Source organism: Mustela putorius, unplaced genomic scaffold, assembly GCF_011764305.1.
Source record: "Mustela putorius furo isolate JIRA1106 unplaced genomic scaffold, ASM1176430v1.1 tig00004039_pilon_pilon_pilon, whole genome shotgun sequence".
Lineage (NCBI taxonomy): Eukaryota > Metazoa > Chordata > Mammalia > Carnivora > Mustelidae > Mustela > Mustela putorius.
The window spans coordinates 1570819-1586717 of record NW_025422174.1 but is presented as its reverse complement, the minus strand read 5'-3'; the positions used below and the strand labels follow the sequence as shown (position 1 = coordinate 1586717).

Below are 15899 nucleotides of genomic sequence, written 5' to 3'. Positions count from 1 at the left end.
GCGCCGGGCTGCGGGGACCGCGCAGGAGCTGGCTGCCGTGCGCCGGAGAGACCGCGAGAGCTTCGCCCTTCTTCAGGCTAAGGCCGGCAGGCGGCTCGGAGGAGGTGCGACCTGGGCAGACCTTCCAAGGTCACGCGGAACCGCCCGAAGGCCTCGGATGAAAGAACTTCTTGTCCTTCAAACCAGCGCGCCGCAGGAAAGGGGGCGGGGCGGGGCGGGGCGGGGCGGGGCGGGGCCTGGGCCCGCGGACCCGCTCGGGTTCGGAAATCTCCGGTCCGGGCTCGGCAATCAGTCGCCGGCTCCGGCCTGGGCCTCGAGCCAGGGGCCGATCCGGAAACAGCCGAGCGGATCCGGAAACAGCCGAGGGGACCCGGAAGGGGTGAGCACCGTCACCAGGGAGTGCTGGAACCCGCCGTTTGCGCGGAGGCGATGGCGGCAGCTGTGCCGGCGGCCGCGGGCGAGGATGGCCGGCGACGGCGGCCGGGGGCCGGTAAGTGAAGGCGCGTCCATGCACGCAGGGGGCGGCCGAGCCGGAGGCGGGGCCGAGCTCGGAGCCGGCGGGCAGGGGGATGGTGAGGGGAGACTGGAGAAAGGGGCGGGGCCATGCCGTCTGGAGAGAGGGGGCGGGGCCAGCGGCCCGCGGAGGAGGGGGCGTGGTCCGGGGGTTGAGGGGAAGGGCCAGTGGCAGGTGAGAGGTGGTCCAGCGAGGGAAGGGGCGGGACCATTGGAAAGGCGGGGTCTAGTCTGGGAAAAGGCGGGGAAGGCGGGGCTCCAGGCAGCACATGGCGGCGCGAGGCGAGAAGGAGGCGGGGTCAGGTGAGCGGGGCGGGGCCAGGTGAAGGTGTGAGCATCGCCGCCGCAGTACTAGATTGTGGACTCCTGGATTTGATGGTTTCGGGTACGGGGACCCGGGGGCGATGGGAAAAGAGGTTGATCCCCGTCCCCCACAGCCCTGGACCCCCAGCCCCAGGAAGGGGCGAAGCTTGAGGCCGACTCAGAGGAGCTGGGCCGGCTGCGGGCGGAGCTGGCGGGCGCCCTGGCGGAAATGGAGACCATGAAGGCTGTGGCGGAGGTGAGCGAGAGCACGAAGGCCGAGGCCGTGGCTGCGGTGCAGCGGCAGTGCCAAGAGGAGGTGGCTTCGCTGCAGGCCATCCTGAAAGGTGAGGCCGAGAGCGTCTTCCCAGACTCCCCCGCGGCCCCGTAAGTGCGAAATGCGTGGCAAGCAAGGGGTCAGGGGCCACCGATAGGCTGCAGGGTAGGTTAGCCGGGTTGCCTAGCACAGGGCAGGCCTCAGGGCCCAGAGAAAGGGGTGCCCTTTTCTGATTTGCATAGAGGTGCTGCCTGTGCTAGAAGCAGCTCTGTGAGTTCCAGCTAAGTTTAGCTCCCAGCTTCTGCCTGTTCCCTTGCCACGTGTCATTTCTTGTCCCTCACTGATGACCGATCAAGCCTGAAAGATGAACAGCTTTTCGGTTCCTGGAACCAGCCTCCATCTCCGCGAGTCTGACCCTCTGGTTTCCCGCCTTCCCCAAGCACCTGTGCACTGGCACTGCCCCGTACATGTTCAGGCTTCCCTTCCACTCTCTGTCCTTGAGATGCACCAGCTCCCCGCGCCCCAGACCCCCAGCCCCTGCTCTGATTTCCCCTTTCTCCAGTCAGAGGCCAGAGTCTCTGAAACAGCTTCCAGTCCTGTCCTACCCCTCTGCTGCTGTGTCCCCTGCGGAAGCGACAGCTCTCCTGGACTGTGCCCCAGCCTTCTCACAGGCCTGATTCTGTAGTCTAGCCTTGACATGGGCTTCCAGAGTGAACTTTTCTTTTTTTTTTTTTTTTAAGATTAATTTTTTTGACAGAGAGAGACACAGGGAGAGAGGGAACACAGGCAGGGTGAGCTGGAGAGGGAGAAGCAGGCTTCCCATTGAGCAGGGAGCCCGACACACGGCTTGATCCCAAGAGCCTGGGATCATGACCTGAACCGAAGGCAGACACCTAACCACTGAGCCACCCAGACGCCCCTCAGTATTTGTTCTTTAAATAGATCCAATTTGGAGGGCGGGGAGCATGTGGGTGGTTCAGTCAGTTAAGTGTCCCGACTCTCGATTTCAGCTCAGGTCATGATCTCAGGGTCATAAGATCAAACCCCACACTGGGCACTGCACTGGGTGTGGAGCCTACTTAGGATTCTCTCTGCCTCTCTCCCTCTGCCCCTCCCTTAAAAAAAAAATAGACCTTTTTTAAAAAAAGAAAACTCATACATTTATTTTATTTTTTAAAAAAAAATTTATTTATTTGTCAGAGAGAGAGCACGCACAAACAGAGGGAGAAGCAGGCTCCCCGCTGAGCAAGGAGCCCAATGTAGGGCTCAATCCCAGAACCCTGGAACCATGAGCTAAACTGAAGGCAGATGCTTAACTGACTGAGCCACCCAGTAAATAAACTTTAATGTTTATTTTAATGTATTTTTATTTGAGAGAGAGAGCGGGAGGTGGGCAGAGGGAGAATCTCAAGTAGGCTGAGTTGAGCACAGAGCCCCATGCAGGGCTTGATCTCATGACCTTGAGATCGTGACCTGCAGCTGAAGCCAAAAGCTCAACCAACTCTGCCACCCAGGTGCCCCAATAGTTAATATTTATTGAGCACTTACTATGTGCCAGGCTCTGAGTTAAATACTTTATGAGTATTTATTTAAGTCATCTCTATACCCAACATAGGACTCAAACTCACAATCCCAAAATCAAGAGTTGCCTGCTTTTCTGACTGAACCAGTCAGGCGCCCCAATTTATGAGTATTTAATCTTCATAACAGTCTCCATGAGGTTGGAATCAGGATCTGTTCCCATTTTGCCGGGGAGGCTCTGAGGACCAGAGAGGTTAGATAACTTGCCTAAGGTCACAGAGCTAGAAAGCAGGCAGTCTTTCCAGGAAGTCTGGAAAGAGACCTTTAGTTCTAATGTTGGTACATGTTAAAATAAATAACTGCAAATAAACACTGTTGGGGCTCTTGGCTGGCTCAGTTGGTGGAGCATGTGACTCTTGATCTCGGGGTTGGGTTTGAGCCCCACATTGGGTGTAGAGACCCCTTAAAATAAAAATAAAAAAAAATCTTTAAGCCTGGGGTGCTCAGTCAGTTAAGCGTCTGACTCTTGATTTCAACGAGGTCATGATCTCAGGGTCGTGAGATCGAACCCTTCGTCAGGCTCCACAGTGTGCTCGGTGCTGGGCGTGGAGCCTGCTTAAGATTCTCTCTCTTCCTCTCCACCCCCATCCCGACTCGTGTATGCACACTCCCTCTCGAAAAAAAAAAAAAAATTTTTTTTAAGAAAAAAGTGGCCCTGTTCCACCCAGCATCACCTCCACCTCCCACTGACCTGTAGGATGAATTCCAAACTCCTTGGTGTGGCATTCATGGCCTCGGGAGGTGTCCGCCGCCACCCTGTCCCCCCTTTCTGGCACCTCTCCTCGGGCACCTTCACTCCAGCCTTGCCGCGTGCCCAGCCTGCCGCCCACCCACCGTCCCCTTTCCCAGCTCTGAGCCTTTTCCTCTGCTCCATGACCCTGTCTGTCCTTTGTCACCTCCACTGCCTGGCGGCGTCCTCATGGCCAGGCAGACAGAGCGAAGATTTCCTTCTTCTGGGACCCAGAAGCCCCAGGAATGGTCCTTTGGGGCCTGCTGCATTGTAACTGTTTCCACAGCTGCCTTCCCCATCAGAATGGGGGCTTCTGATGTCAGCGTTCATGTCTGATTCAGTTCTCGATGACAGTGAGCCCCACTTGTCACCCAGGGGTAGAGCCAGCATGCCTGACCCTCCGTCTCCTCTCCCTTTCCCGCCTCTCCAGACTCCATCAGCAGCTACGAAGCCCAGATCACTTCCCTGAAGCAGGAGCGGCAGCAGCAGCAGCAGGACTGTGAGGAGAAGGAGCGGGAGCTGGGGCGCCTGAAGCAGCTGCTGTCCCGGGCTCACCCCCTGGACTCCTTGGAGAAGCAGATGGAAAAGGTTGGGGTTTGGAAAGACGTTGAGGCAGCCGGGGTGGGGGACCATGGGGCACTGGTTAAAATACTGGGAACCCAGTAAAAATTGTAGGTGTAGCTCATAGTAGCTTTGTACTTGGCAGAGTCCTGGCTCTCCCACTCGCTGGCAGGGTGGCTGGGTTTGTTTGCCTCCAAAGTGAAGGAGATGATGCAGGGGAGGAGCTGACACCGAGGACAGCACTCGTGCTCTGGGCACTGAGAGCACTGCTGGACAGAGTCTGTCTCTCCTGTCTTTCCCCATTAGACCCATTTCACAGATGAGGAAGGCGAGGTTCAGAGAAGTTCAGGAAATCGCCCCAAGTTATGCACGGAAGAAAGCAGAGGAGGGATTTACATATCAAGGCAGCCTGGTTCTGAAATTCTTGTTGTATTTTTTTTTTTAATGAGTCATTTATTTATTTATTTATTTGACAGGCAGCGATCACAAGCAGGCAGAGAGGCAGGCGGATAGAGAGAGAGGAGGAAGCAGACTCCCTGCTGAGCAGAGAGTCTGATGTGGGACTCGATCCCAGGACCCCAGGATCATGACCTGAGCCGAAGGCAGAGGCTTTAACCCACTAAAGCACCCAGGTGTCCCTAAAATTCTTGTTCTTAATGTCTGTGGCTTATCACCCCTTCCTTACTGGTGTCCTTGACCATGGGAGGCGGCTGATTTGCCGAACTCCGTCTTTCAAAGCAAGTTCACATCATTACCTCGTTTGATCCTTACGGCAGCCCTGCGAGGTAGGTTAGGTGCTTACTGCATCCATGCAGGACGAAACAGGCTCTGGAAGAAGACCTTGGGTAGAAAGACAAAGATCAAAATAGCCCAAGAAAGGAGGCTGGCAGCCCACACTCTCAGCAGAGGCAGCTGTTTGCATTCCCAGCGATCCTAGGGAGCAGGGCCATGGCGGGTGAGGGATCGGGACCTGGGGATCAGGAGCCCAGTGCAGTGAGCAGAAGGACAGCAGGGCTGGAGTCAGGCAGCTCGGTTCTGGCCTGCCTCCTGTGTTCGGCCATTGGCCACCCAACGCATGGGCCCCTGCACGGTGTGTCTTTCCGGGCTTCAGATGGGACCAGAGAAGTTTGTTTTGTTTGGGCCTGTTGCAGCTGTTCACATAGGGATCTGGAGGGCTAGAAACTGAGCCTGCCTGAGACGGGTTTTTGAGTGATTCAAGAGGTAGAAACAGCATGGATCAGAAGAAGATGGGAGACTGGCAGGTTGTGGCCTTGGATAGCGGAGGGGGTGACCTAACACCCACAGGAGGGGAAATGGTGCTATGAATGGTTCGGATTTGGCCGTACTTGGGATAGAGGGGCCTGTGTGACAACCAGGTGGAGATGGTCAGAGACCATTGATTGGCCCTGCAGGGTCAGCAGGGTCCCAGACCTGAAAACAGACCAAAAAGAAATGGCCGGCAGGTGGGAGTGGGGCGAGTAAAGGACATACTAGGATGAGATTTAAAAACCCAAATCAACAGTCGCTTAAATAAGAGAGAAGTCTTGTTTTTTTTTTTTTTAAAGTCCACAGATAGACATTTTGGGACTGATAATCAGGTCAAGTCCTTAGGAACCCAGGTTCCTCTTCTGGCACTGTTTTGCCATAGATAGCTTATTGCCTTATAGTCCAAGGTGGCTGCCAGTGTGCCAGCCATCATGTCCACACTCTAACAGTCAACAAAGGAAGAGGAGTAAAGCACACCCTCTCCCTTTAAGGAGTTGTCCTGGAAGCTTGCATTAACATCTCATTAGCTGGAATTTAGTCACAGGGCCATGCTTAGTTATAGGGGATCTGAGAAATGTAGATGGAGTTGTAGAATTTAGGGCATGTGTCCAACTACAAATGTGAGCGTCTGTGATAAAAGAAACAAGTGAAAGTGGATGTTGGGGAAGAAGGGGTGAGGAGTGAGTGGGCCCCAGGCGGATCGTTGTGACCCTGGCCCCTTTGCCTCCTGGGGAACCTGGGCAAGGCCCAGAGCCTCTGCGTTCTTATTTACAAAATGGGTCTGGCTAGTACCTTCTTGGGAGGATTACAAGGGCTGATGTGCTTAGAGAGGAGGCTTGGAACAGACCTGAGGGGTCCAGCTGTTGGGAGGGGGGCTGCTGCCGCCTGACCCCTTCCTGCAGGCTCACGAGGACTCGGAGAAGCTTCGGGAGATCGTGCTGCCCATGGAGCAGGAGATAGAGGAGCTGAAGGCGAAACTGCTCAGGGCAGAGGAGCTGATTCAAGAGATCCAGGTGAGGGGCCGGCCAGGGGGTGGCTGTGGGGAGAGGGGGCGCCTCAGGACCCTGGCCCCCCAGCCTCTTCCCTGCCCCTTCCCCAGAGACGTCCCCGGCATCCCCCTTCCCTGCACGGCTCTACGGAGTTGCTGCCCCGGTCCCGGGACCCGTCGCCCCCGCTGGAGCCTCTCGAGGACCTGAGTGCAGACGGGGGTGCAGCGGCCGAAGCCTTCGCCCACAACTGTGATGACAGTGCCTCCATCTCTTCCTTCTCCCTTGGCGGCGGGGCCGGCAGCACCTCCCTGCCCCGCAGCCGCCAGGCCCTGAGCCCCGAGCAGGAAGAGACAGCTTCTCTGGTGTCCACGGGCACCCTGGTCCCCGAGGGCATCTACCTGCCGCCTCCCGGTTACCAGCTTGTCCCGGACACCCAGTGGGAACAGCTCCAAACGGAGGTGAGCAGAGGTGGGGGAGCAGCCTGCGGGGGGCGCTCACAGCCTTCTCTTCCTCCCCCGACAGGCTCACTGAGCCCCTACTGTGTGCACGCCTAGAGCTAGAACCGGGGATCAGGCAACAGAAGCAGGGCGGCCCGCTGGGAGCTGCCCCCCACCCCCCCAGGTGCAGAAGGCAGGCCTCCACTTGGAGGCCAAGACTGAGGCCAGCATCTGTGGCAGGGGCGGCAGCTGCAGAAGGACCTGGAGAGAGTCAGCCAGGAGCGGGATGAGCTGCAGGAGGGTCTGAGACGGAGCAACGAGGACTGTGCCAAGCAGGTGGGGCCCGCTCTGCCGCCCCCGCCACCCCCTCCCCTTCCCTGTCCCCGGCGGGGCCGCTGGCCACCTGCCTCCTGGCCCCGACCTCAGCCTCACCTCCTTCCACCCACAGATGCAAGTGCTCCTGGCCCAGGTCCAGAACTCAGAGCAGCTGCTGCGGACCCTGCAGGGGACTGTGAGCCAGGCCCAGGAGCGGGTTCAGCTGCAGATGGTGAGGGCTCGGGGCCGGGGCCCGAGGAACAGGCGTGCGATGGGAACTGGCTGAGAGAGGCCCACAGAGAGGTCAAGGCACCTGTCCTGCCCCACCCTAGCCCAGCCACTCCCGCCGCGCCCTGGAGTCAGGCCGGGTGCACAAAAGGTGTCCAGGGCCCACAAGTCGGAGCCCTGGCCTGGCCTCTTTGAAATCCAGGTGGTGGGACCTTGCTCACAGCGTCATGCGTGATGCTTAAAAGCGAGGCTTGCAAATTCAGGTGTTCCCCAAGCCGGGAAGTGGAAATGATTCAGTCGGGCCAGGAGTAGACTAGAGGGAGCAGTGTGGCAAGCCTGGAGGCCCGCCTGGGGCTCTGCTGCCCTTCAGCTCTGTGATGGGAGCCCCCACGGGACTGCGAGCTCGATGTTGGCTCGTTTTCTGATTCGTCAAGAGGCCAGGAACCTGGGTGCTTCTGCGTGTCGCCAAGCTTTTAAAGTTGGTAACTGAGAGCGTATGGACCCAATGGAACGCTCGAGGTGGCCTGCCCCTTGTGACCTCTGAGCCATTGAGCAGAGTGTATAAAGAGCTTGGGGGTCAGGGAAGTCTGGCTGGCTAGCTGGTGGAGCGTGCGACTCTTGATCTCGGTGTCAAGTTTGAGCCCCACACTGGGCACTGAGACTTCTTAAAAAAAGAAGAAAAAGAGCCCAGGGGTCAAAGGCACTTAATAAGGTGCTTCTTTCTTTCTCCGCAGCCAAGGGTGTGGGCTTGCTGGCCATCAGCGCCGTCGGGAGGAGGGTTCAGGGTTTGGCATCGGGCACTGGTGACGCCCTGTCCCCCTCATCGCCTCCTGCTGAATGTCCGTCCACAGGCAGAGCTGGCCACGTCACACAAGTGCCTGCGCCACGAGGTGAAGCGGCTGACTGAGGAAAACCAGGGGCTCCGGGCCGAGCAGCTGCCGTCTTCAGCCCCCCGGGGTCTGGAGCAGGAGGAGGGCCCCGAGGAGTCGCTGCCCAGCTTGGTGCCGGTAAGGGGTGGGTGGGTGCTGAGAGCGTGGTGGCCACCCCGCTGGCCCTCTCCCTCCACACGCAGCAAGGCCAGGGGACCTTGCAGCAGACCCGGGCGGCTGTGTCGCTGCATCCCCTTGGCCAGCTCCCTCGATCCTCGTCTGAAAGAACAGGAGCACAGCGCCCTCCCGGCCTGGGCGTGCAGAGAGCGGGAGTCCGCAGCATGCGCGACGCGAAGGAAGCGGCGACTTCGAGCGATCCGCAAAATTGAACTGATCGTCAGCTTGGTTTATAAGGAGCTGTCGGCAGGGATCTGGGTGTGGCGTTTGTTGACTGAGTTCATTAGAAGCACGAAGACCAGACCCCAGGCCCCTTGCCCGCCCCCGAGAGCCATGGTGGCTGTCCCCTGATGCATGCTCCCCGTGCTCCCTGACAGGCTGCTGTCCTGACCTTTGTCGTTCCCTTGCTCGATTTTGGTGTCTTTTTTATTGCACAGACACACCTGCCTCGACAGCGGAGAGCTAACTTGGGTTGTTTGAGCTTTACAAAGGGGTGTCCTGCCCTGGGCATGTTGGGGGGCACCCTCCCTCGGCACTGTGCCCAGGGGTCCTCCAGGCCCGGTGGCGTGGCTGCCAGCAACACTTCAGTGCTGTCTCTGTGCATCGCCTCCACTCCTCATGCCGGGCACTTCGGTGGCTTCCCTTTCACGTGTCCGCCCAACCTCCCACCCCCACCCCGGGACGGTGGCCCCTGTGGCCTCCTGCCCACCCCCCGGCAGTGACCGGCCTCCCCTCCAGGAGCTGCAGCAGCTGGTGCGTCACACGCGGCAGGAGGCACGGGCCCAGCAGCAGGCCCGGGAGCACGAGGCCGAGCGCCTCCGGATCGAGATCGTGACCCTGCGGGAGGCACTGGAGGAGGAGACGGCGGCCAGGGCCAGCCTGGAGGGGCAGCTGAGGGTGCAGCGGGAGGAGACAGGTGAGAGTCGGGGAGCAGAGCCACCTCGGGCCTTGCTCCCGGGGAGGCTGACCTCCCCCTGGGGGGGCACCGCTGGGGCGCCCGGAGCGGGGAGCTGGTATAGGAAGGAGGAGCCCTGACCTCTCTTTCTTCTCCTTTCCACGCAGAGGTGTTAGAGGGTGAGTACAGGGCTGGAGCCCGGCCGTGGGGGCTCAGGCAGGGGGGCGGCCGTGGGCCTGACAGCTGGCCCCTGACTTCCAGCCTCCCTGTGCAGCCTGAGGACGGAGATGGAGCGGGTCCAGCAGGAGCAGAGCAAGGTGAGGCTGGACTCTGGGGCCGGAGGCCCCGACAGCGGCGCCTCTCCGCCCTCCTGCCCTTGCTGCCCCCATGACGCCTGGTGGCAGGAAGCCCAGCCTCCCAGGAGGTCCGAGTCGGGGTGGTGCGGAAGGAGCTCCCCCGCGCAGACGTGGCGTGTCCCCAGCCGCACACCCTCCCGTGCGGCGCGAGGCCCCAGCCCTGCGTCCTGTTCCCCCAGGCCCAGCTCACAGACCTGCTCTCGGAACAGAGGGCAAAGGTGCTGCGGCTGCAGGCAGAGCTGGAGACCAGCGAACAGGTCCAGCGGGACTTTGTACGACTGTCTCAGGCCCTGCAGGTACGGCGTGTCCCCTCCCCCCGGCAGCCGGGATCCGGGTGGCTCAGCCGCGGCCCCACGAGGACAGCCCCCAGTCAGGGGTCCTCGTCCACCTCCCGAGGCTGGCACCCTCCTTCCCCTGGGCTGCTGCTCAGATGCATTTCGGGTCCCCACAAGCCCATCTCTGGGGGACGTGTGGAGCCCTCGGCCCCGAGCCTGGCCTTCAGCTGGTGGGGTCAGCCCCTGCCTGCCCCTGCCCACCCTGGACCCGTTTCTTCCCTTGAATCCTGGTTCACTGTGAGCTGGGGAAGGGGGCCCCCAGGGAGGCTGGTCCCAGGCCCTTGCCCTCGGCAGGGCTGGCGGGTGGGGGTGGGGGCTTCGTTGTCCCACCAAGGGCCTCTTCCTCCCTCACCGGACCCCACAGGTGCGCCTGGAGCAGATCCGCCAGGCAGAAAGTCTGGAGCAAGTGCGCAGTATCCTGGGGGAGGCGCCCCTCGGGGACGCGGACACCTGAGGGGCCGGGGGCCACCCCCCTTGCAGAGACTGCCTTTCCCTGCCCCGGAAACAAGGAGCCTGGGCTTTGGCGGGGGCGGGGGGTGGGGGCTGTCTCAGGATAGAGTCTTTGTCCCCTCCAAGCCTGGGGTTAAGAGGACGGGGCCACCACTGTCCTGCCTCCCCGGGTGGTCCTCCCCGGGTGGTCCTCCCCGGGTGCTCCTCCCCGGCTGCTCCTCCCGGGCTGCTCCTCCCCGGGTGGTCCTCCCCGGGTGGCCGGCCTTCTGCTCCCAAGGACGACACCCGGCTGGGGGTCCCAGCCCCTCCAGGAACCAAAGGTGTAGACTTCGCCCTGCGGCTTTCTGGCTGCCATGCTGCCTCTTGGGTCCCAACCCTCCTGCCGCAGTCCCCCGAGCCAGACTAATGGCTGGGCCTCTTACGGCGCCGGCCCTTCCCTGAGGCACAGCCGAGCTGCCGGTGGTGGCTGCTGCCGGTGGTGGCCGGGCGCCCCAGCCCGTGGCAGTCCGTCCCTCCACATGCGCGCGCTGGGACAGGCCGCCGCTTTCCGGACTGCATGACACTAAGACGCTTGTCCCCGGGGGCCTGACCCAGGCCCCGAGATGTGCACGGAGGCAAGACCCGACTTTTCTGTCATTTATTCTCAATAAATCAGCAGCTCAGCTCAGTCCGTCGTCTTGTCCCTGCAAGCCTCATGGGGTCGGGGAGGGGAGGTTTGTCCAGAGCAGAAGGGGAGATGGGCTGGGGAGGGCGGAGGAGGGAGAGGGACCCTCGTGTTTATAAACAGAAAAACATCGGGGAGTGGAGGGGACTGGGAGTCTGTGCCGCGGCTCCGGCTGCAGATGCGTCACTATGGGGCGGGGAAGGGTCAGAAGGACCGGTTACTTCCTTCTCTCGTCTTCGGGATCTGGAAGGAGAAAGGGAAGAGTGAGGCCGGGGGGCAGGAGGGGAGGGGAACAGTCCCTCCCGGGCCCTCCGGCCCCTCCGCGCCCGCACACTCCCCGGAGGGTCAGTGCAGGACCCCCCGCCCCCGCCCCAGACTCACCTGTGTCCCGGCCCCACTCCTCCCCAGCCCTGCAGCCCCCGCAGCGGACAGCCCAGCGCCCCCGCGCAGCGCAGCGCAGCCCCGCGGCCGCCGGACCCGCAGCGTCCGGACAGCGGCCCGCCCCGCCAGGAAGCTTGGCCTTGGCAGCGGCAGCGGTGGGGGGACCTGGGGGGTCGGCGGAACAGCGAGCGCTAGTGACCTCGGGTGCCACCGAGGGGGAGAGGGGAGTGCGTGGGGGCGGGCACAGCGGCTGGGGCGGGCAGAGGGTGATACCTGTGACACGGTTCAAAGAGATGGAGGAAGGGGAAACGGGTTATCCTATGGCCAGAGAGGACAGAGAGAGGACAGGTTACGAAGGGTGGAGGCAGCCGTGGAGGACCAAGAGGGCTGAGGAGGCCACGGGCACCTGCCCCGGCTCAGAGGAAGGGGGCTCAGGGAAGGGGCGCTGATCCCACTGAAAAGGAAGGGGGGGCGGGCGCCTTCGCAGCGCAGAGGGAGGGCTTATGGGGGGACCGGGGCCAAACAGGGCTCGGAGGGCTGGCTTACCCTCCAGGTAGTTCCGAGCAATGAACTTGAGGAGCTCATCGAGCCCAATGACTGGAAATGAGATCTTCAGGACCATGAGCCACTGGGTGAGGTCCAGAGCCCGGAGCTTGAAGATCATCTGGGACGGTGGGTGGAGGTGGTGAGGACCGGTGACCCTCTCAGGAGGGGCCAGGCAGGAGCCCCAGACCACCCCAGCCTGACTCCCTCCTCCCTCTGTCTGCACCCCAGCCCAGAGCGGCTCCCCGAGGGGCACAGAATGGTGGGTCCCGGGCCCAGAGGGCTCACCGGCAGAGGGTCGACGTAGAGGATGAGGAAGTGGAGGGACATGGAGAGGCAGATGGAGCCCACCAGCCAGATGTTCACCCAGGGGGGCATCCGCAGGAGGGACTGGTTCTCGGACAGGCTGTGAAGGGGAGACCGAGTGGAGCCCGGCGTGGGGGACAGCAGAAAGCAGGAGTGAGCACAGAGAGGAAGCGGGAGGGCACAGCGGCCTCTGGAAGGCAGCAGGGGTGGGCGTGCGGCCCTCACCTGTTGAGAGCGTTGCACATCTCGATGGTAACCAGCACGGACAGGGCCATGGTCATGGGCTCGGGGGCCTCAAAGACCTCACAGTCCAGGCCCTCGAAGTCAGGGTTTTCCTCGTTGCACTGCATGAAGTGAGTCTGCAGGGGGCGGGGCAAGGCGCTGGGATCCCACAGGCCCTCCACGCCTCCCTCCTGCTCCCCACCCCCCTCCCTGCTCTGTCCCCCTACCAGCTGGTTGTAGGTGACGTGAGGCCCGTCATCTGCATACAGGAACCACCAGGCGGCCGCTCCCACAGTGGCTGCACCCACATAGCCTGCGGTAGACAGAAGATGAGGGTTGGGGTCACGGCTGGGGAGACGGGAGGCGTCCAGAGGGCTCACGGCCACCAACGGCTCACTGGGGAAGAGGGTCCCCCGGGGCGGCCATGCTAGGGAAGTGGGTGTGCCACCCTGGGGGTTGGTCCCAAGGGTTGGGAAGGACTAGGGGGTCCGCCATCCATCCTGCTCACCCCCAATCGCCATGTAGCGGAAGAAGAGCCAGCCACTGATGAGGGGCTCCTTGGGGCTCCGGGGGGGCCGGTCCATGATGTCCAGGTCTGGCGGGTTGAAGCCCAGGGCTGTGGCCGGGAGCCCGTCAGTCACCAAGTTCACCCACAGCAGCTGCACGGGGATCAGGGCCTCGGGCAGCCCCAAGGCGGCGGTCAGGAAGATGCTGCCAGAAGGAGGCGGTCACGTGTCTGTCCTGCCTCCTGACCCATGTGGGTCACCACCCCCACCGGCCCCCAGGGCCAGCCTCCCGCGCTGGCCACTCACCAGACCACCTCGCCCACGTTGGAGGAAATGAGATAGCGGATGAACTGCTTCATGTTGTTGTAGATGGCGCGGCCCTCCTCCACCGCAGCCACGATGGTGGAGAAGTTGTCGTCGGCCAGCACCATCTCGGACGCCGTCTTGGCCACGGCGGTGCCCGATCCCATGGCGATGCCGATCTCGGCCTTCTTCAGGGCCGGCGCGTCGTTGACTCCGTCACCTGTCTGAGGGCAGAGCGAGAAGGTGGGACGCGGGCCCTTGCACATGGCCCTTCCTGGTGGGCTGAACCTCCCTCTTGCTGCTCAGGTCCCTAAGGCGCCCCCCAACGTGCCCCCAGCAGTACAGCCCCGCCGTCCGCTCACCATGGCTGTGATCTCATCGTAGGACTGCAGAAACTCCACGATCTTGGACTTGTGGGACGGCTCCACGCGGGCAAAGCAGCAGGCACGGCGGCAGGCCTCCCGCTGCTCGGCCAGGGGCAGGTCGTCGAACTCCCGGCCGGTGTAGGCTCGGTCCGTCACCTCTTCGTTCTCCCCAAAGATGCCGATGCGCCGGCAGATGGCAATGGCCGTGCCCTTGTTGTCCCCAGTGATCATGATGACTCGGATCCCGGCGTCCCGGCACAGCTGAATAGATCCTGTGACCTCCTTGCGGGGTGGGTCCAGCATGCCCACCACGCCGACGAACGTCAGGTCCGTCTGGGGAGACGCCAGAGAGCAACAGGGTCAGGAAGGGCCTCGGGAAATGAGCCAGGGAGGAAGCAGGGGGCCGGAGGGATGATGGGAGCTGGGGCCGGGCGTGCGGATCTCCGTGGGGCCTCGTAAGCCCAGGGGCGGGAGATGTACCTTGCTCACGTGTGTGCCTGGGGATGTGGCACTGCCCGGCCCAGCAGAGGTGGCCGCCCGTGGATATTTCAAGGAAAGAGCTAGAACCGGGAGTTAGGGCAGTGGCTTCTGCTTTTGGAGGGGCCACTCGCTGGGTCTACAGGCCTAAGCAAATCCAGGCTACCTGCCGGGCCACTGGGTCCCGACAAGAAAACGAAAGAATGGACTCGGGTGCCCTTCAGAGAGTCAGTCTGCAGCAAGGTAAGGCCCAGGTACCAGAGTGCAGGTCTAGCCCCGCTCTTGCATTGGGAATATCTTCTCAGGGAAACATGGGGCAGAACTGAGGGTGTCCCGGGACCACATGGGTCTCTGGTCTGGAGGCAAGTGCCTCGCCGCATCTGGGACAGGTTCACGGCCACCGGCAGAGCAGCCCTGGACTCACTAGATGGTTCCTATGGTCCTTCCAGATTCTAGGTTCTTCCCTGTGACTCTAGGGTCCGTGACGCAGCAGGACACACTGTGGGCAGAGCCAGGGGAGGCAGATGACTCTGGGGCAAGGGGGGCTTCCGTCCACTCACCTCATATTCCATGAACCTGGCAGAGTCATCCAGGATCATCTCTTCTCGCTTTGGGGGGCTGTCTCGGGTAGCCAGGGCCAGGCAGCGCAGCGTGTCCCGGCCAGTGCCCCACTCCTTGATCACGGACATGATCTTGTCCTTCACCGGCCCTGTCATGGGCACCCGGGTGGTGCCAACTCGCACGTAGTTACAGCGGTCAATGACCCCCTCAGGGGCACCCTAGGAGACCAGGCGAGGTTTCAGGGACCCCTTTCTTCCAGGGCACAGTGATGGAGGGCAGGGATAGGAGAGGGCTCCAGGACTGGGAAGAAGGTTTCTGATTTCTGACCTTAACAAACATCTTGTTGCCCACGGCAGCCCGGGATTTGGCTGGGGAGCAGTAGACAGACATGGACTTCCTGTCCCGGGAGAACTCCAGGGTGAATTCCTTCTTCATTAGCTGGCGGATCACCTGGGAGAGAGGAGACGGACAGGGAGAGGCCAGACATGAGACAGGTGGGATAAGAATGCTGCTGCATCACAGAAGGGCAGAGTCTCAGACCCTGTAGAACACAGTCAAAAAGGATCTGGAGGTCAGAGCAGACCACAAGCTGAGTCTCAGACTGGAGCTCCATCTGGTACCTACAGCACAAACGGAGAGAGCTTCAAGACTGGTGCTGTGGCTTTCTTACGGTGTCCAGTTTAAAGCACAACGAAAACAGGATGGCTCAGTATGGCACCATCTAGAACTTCGGTGGTGATGGGAATGTTCTGTAATCAGAACCATCCAATAGGGTGCCACTGAGCCCAGTTCCTCAGCATGGAAAAATGTGGCTGGTGCAGCCCAAGAGGTGACTTTTTACTTTTATCTCATCTTAATTAATTTAAATTGCAATAACTACCTGTGGGCCCCTAGGGACATGCTTGCTATTGGACAATAGAGACCCAGTGCCTGGCACATAGTAACAAATATGCCACAAAATCAAACGCGAGCCCTTTTCCACCCAGTGCGTCATAGAGACATCAAGAGAAAACAAGTGTAAAAGTAACAATGAATAAGAGATAAGGTGATGTTTATATTAGCATTTGTAAATTTCTTACACACTCTCTAATGAGAGATATTTATTTGTTTTCATTATTCCTGTCTTATTAAGTAAAGCAGCAACTAGGGGTGCCTGGGTGGCTAGTGGGTTAAAGCCTCTGCCTTCAGCTCAGGTCATGATCCCAGGACCCTGGGATCAAGCCCCGCATCAGGTTCTCTGCTCAGCGGGGAGCCTGCTTCCTCCTCTCTCTCTGCCTTTCTGCCTGCTTGTG

The 15899-nt window shown here is 61.0% G+C and overlaps 2 protein-coding genes across 3 annotated transcripts in view; one reads left to right on the top strand and one right to left on the bottom strand.

Moving 5' to 3' along the window:
* Window positions 1-334: 334 nt before the first annotated feature.
* Window positions 335-10946, top strand: RABEP2 (rabaptin, RAB GTPase binding effector protein 2). Of its 2 annotated transcripts, XM_004773976.3 has the most exons (13): window positions 335-490; window positions 951-1160; window positions 3832-3989; window positions 6131-6241; window positions 6328-6675; window positions 6895-6990; window positions 7103-7201; window positions 8049-8204; window positions 8982-9159; window positions 9306-9317; window positions 9400-9455; window positions 9674-9790; window positions 10194-10946. In XM_004773976.3, exons 1-13 carry the CDS (start codon window positions 430-432, stop codon window positions 10281-10283), a joined length of 1692 nt encoding a protein of 563 aa, XP_004774033.1. In that variant the 5' UTR covers window positions 335-429; the 3' UTR covers window positions 10284-10946. The 2 variants fall into 2 exon arrangements, with proteins under 2 accessions (XP_004774033.1, XP_044928570.1); XM_045072635.1 differs by lacking the exons at window positions 9306-9317; window positions 9400-9455; window positions 9674-9790; window positions 10194-10946 and having other exon boundaries at window positions 8681-9104.
* The window catches only part of ATP2A1 (ATPase sarcoplasmic/endoplasmic reticulum Ca2+ transporting 1), a 14928-nt gene continuing 9931 nt past the window's right edge, over window positions 10903-15899 (bottom strand). Inside the window, exons 13-23 of the mRNA XM_013046579.2 lie at window positions 14935-15057; window positions 14607-14825; window positions 13567-13902; window positions 13208-13428; window positions 12904-13106; window positions 12623-12708; window positions 12399-12532; window positions 12156-12273; window positions 11871-11988; window positions 11598-11642; window positions 10903-11186 (exon numbers count right to left, since the gene is read on the bottom strand). Of these exons, the coding sequence (XP_012902033.1) occupies window positions 11638-11642; window positions 11871-11988; window positions 12156-12273; window positions 12399-12532; window positions 12623-12708; window positions 12904-13106; window positions 13208-13428; window positions 13567-13902; window positions 14607-14825; window positions 14935-15057 (1563 nt within the window). The 3' untranslated portion in view covers window positions 10903-11186; window positions 11598-11637. The remainder of the gene's footprint in view (window positions 11187-11597; window positions 11643-11870; window positions 11989-12155; window positions 12274-12398; window positions 12533-12622; window positions 12709-12903; window positions 13107-13207; window positions 13429-13566; window positions 13903-14606; window positions 14826-14934; window positions 15058-15899) is intronic.

What these genes read in the sequence shown, in the direction of transcription:
- RABEP2 (XM_004773976.3), top strand. Translation starts at nt 430, where the DNA reads ATGGCGGCAGCTGTGCCGGCGGCCGCGGGCGAGGATGGCCGGCGACGG. An exon ending in TGGAGAAGCAGATGGAAAAG is followed by an intron (nt 3,990 to 6,130) that starts GTTGGGGTTTGG and finishes CCCTTCCTGCAG; the next exon opens with GCTCACGAGGACTCGGAGAA. An exon ending in ACGAGGACTGTGCCAAGCAG is followed by an intron (nt 6,991 to 7,102) that starts GTGGGGCCCGCT and finishes TTCCACCCACAG; the next exon opens with ATGCAAGTGCTCCTGGCCCA.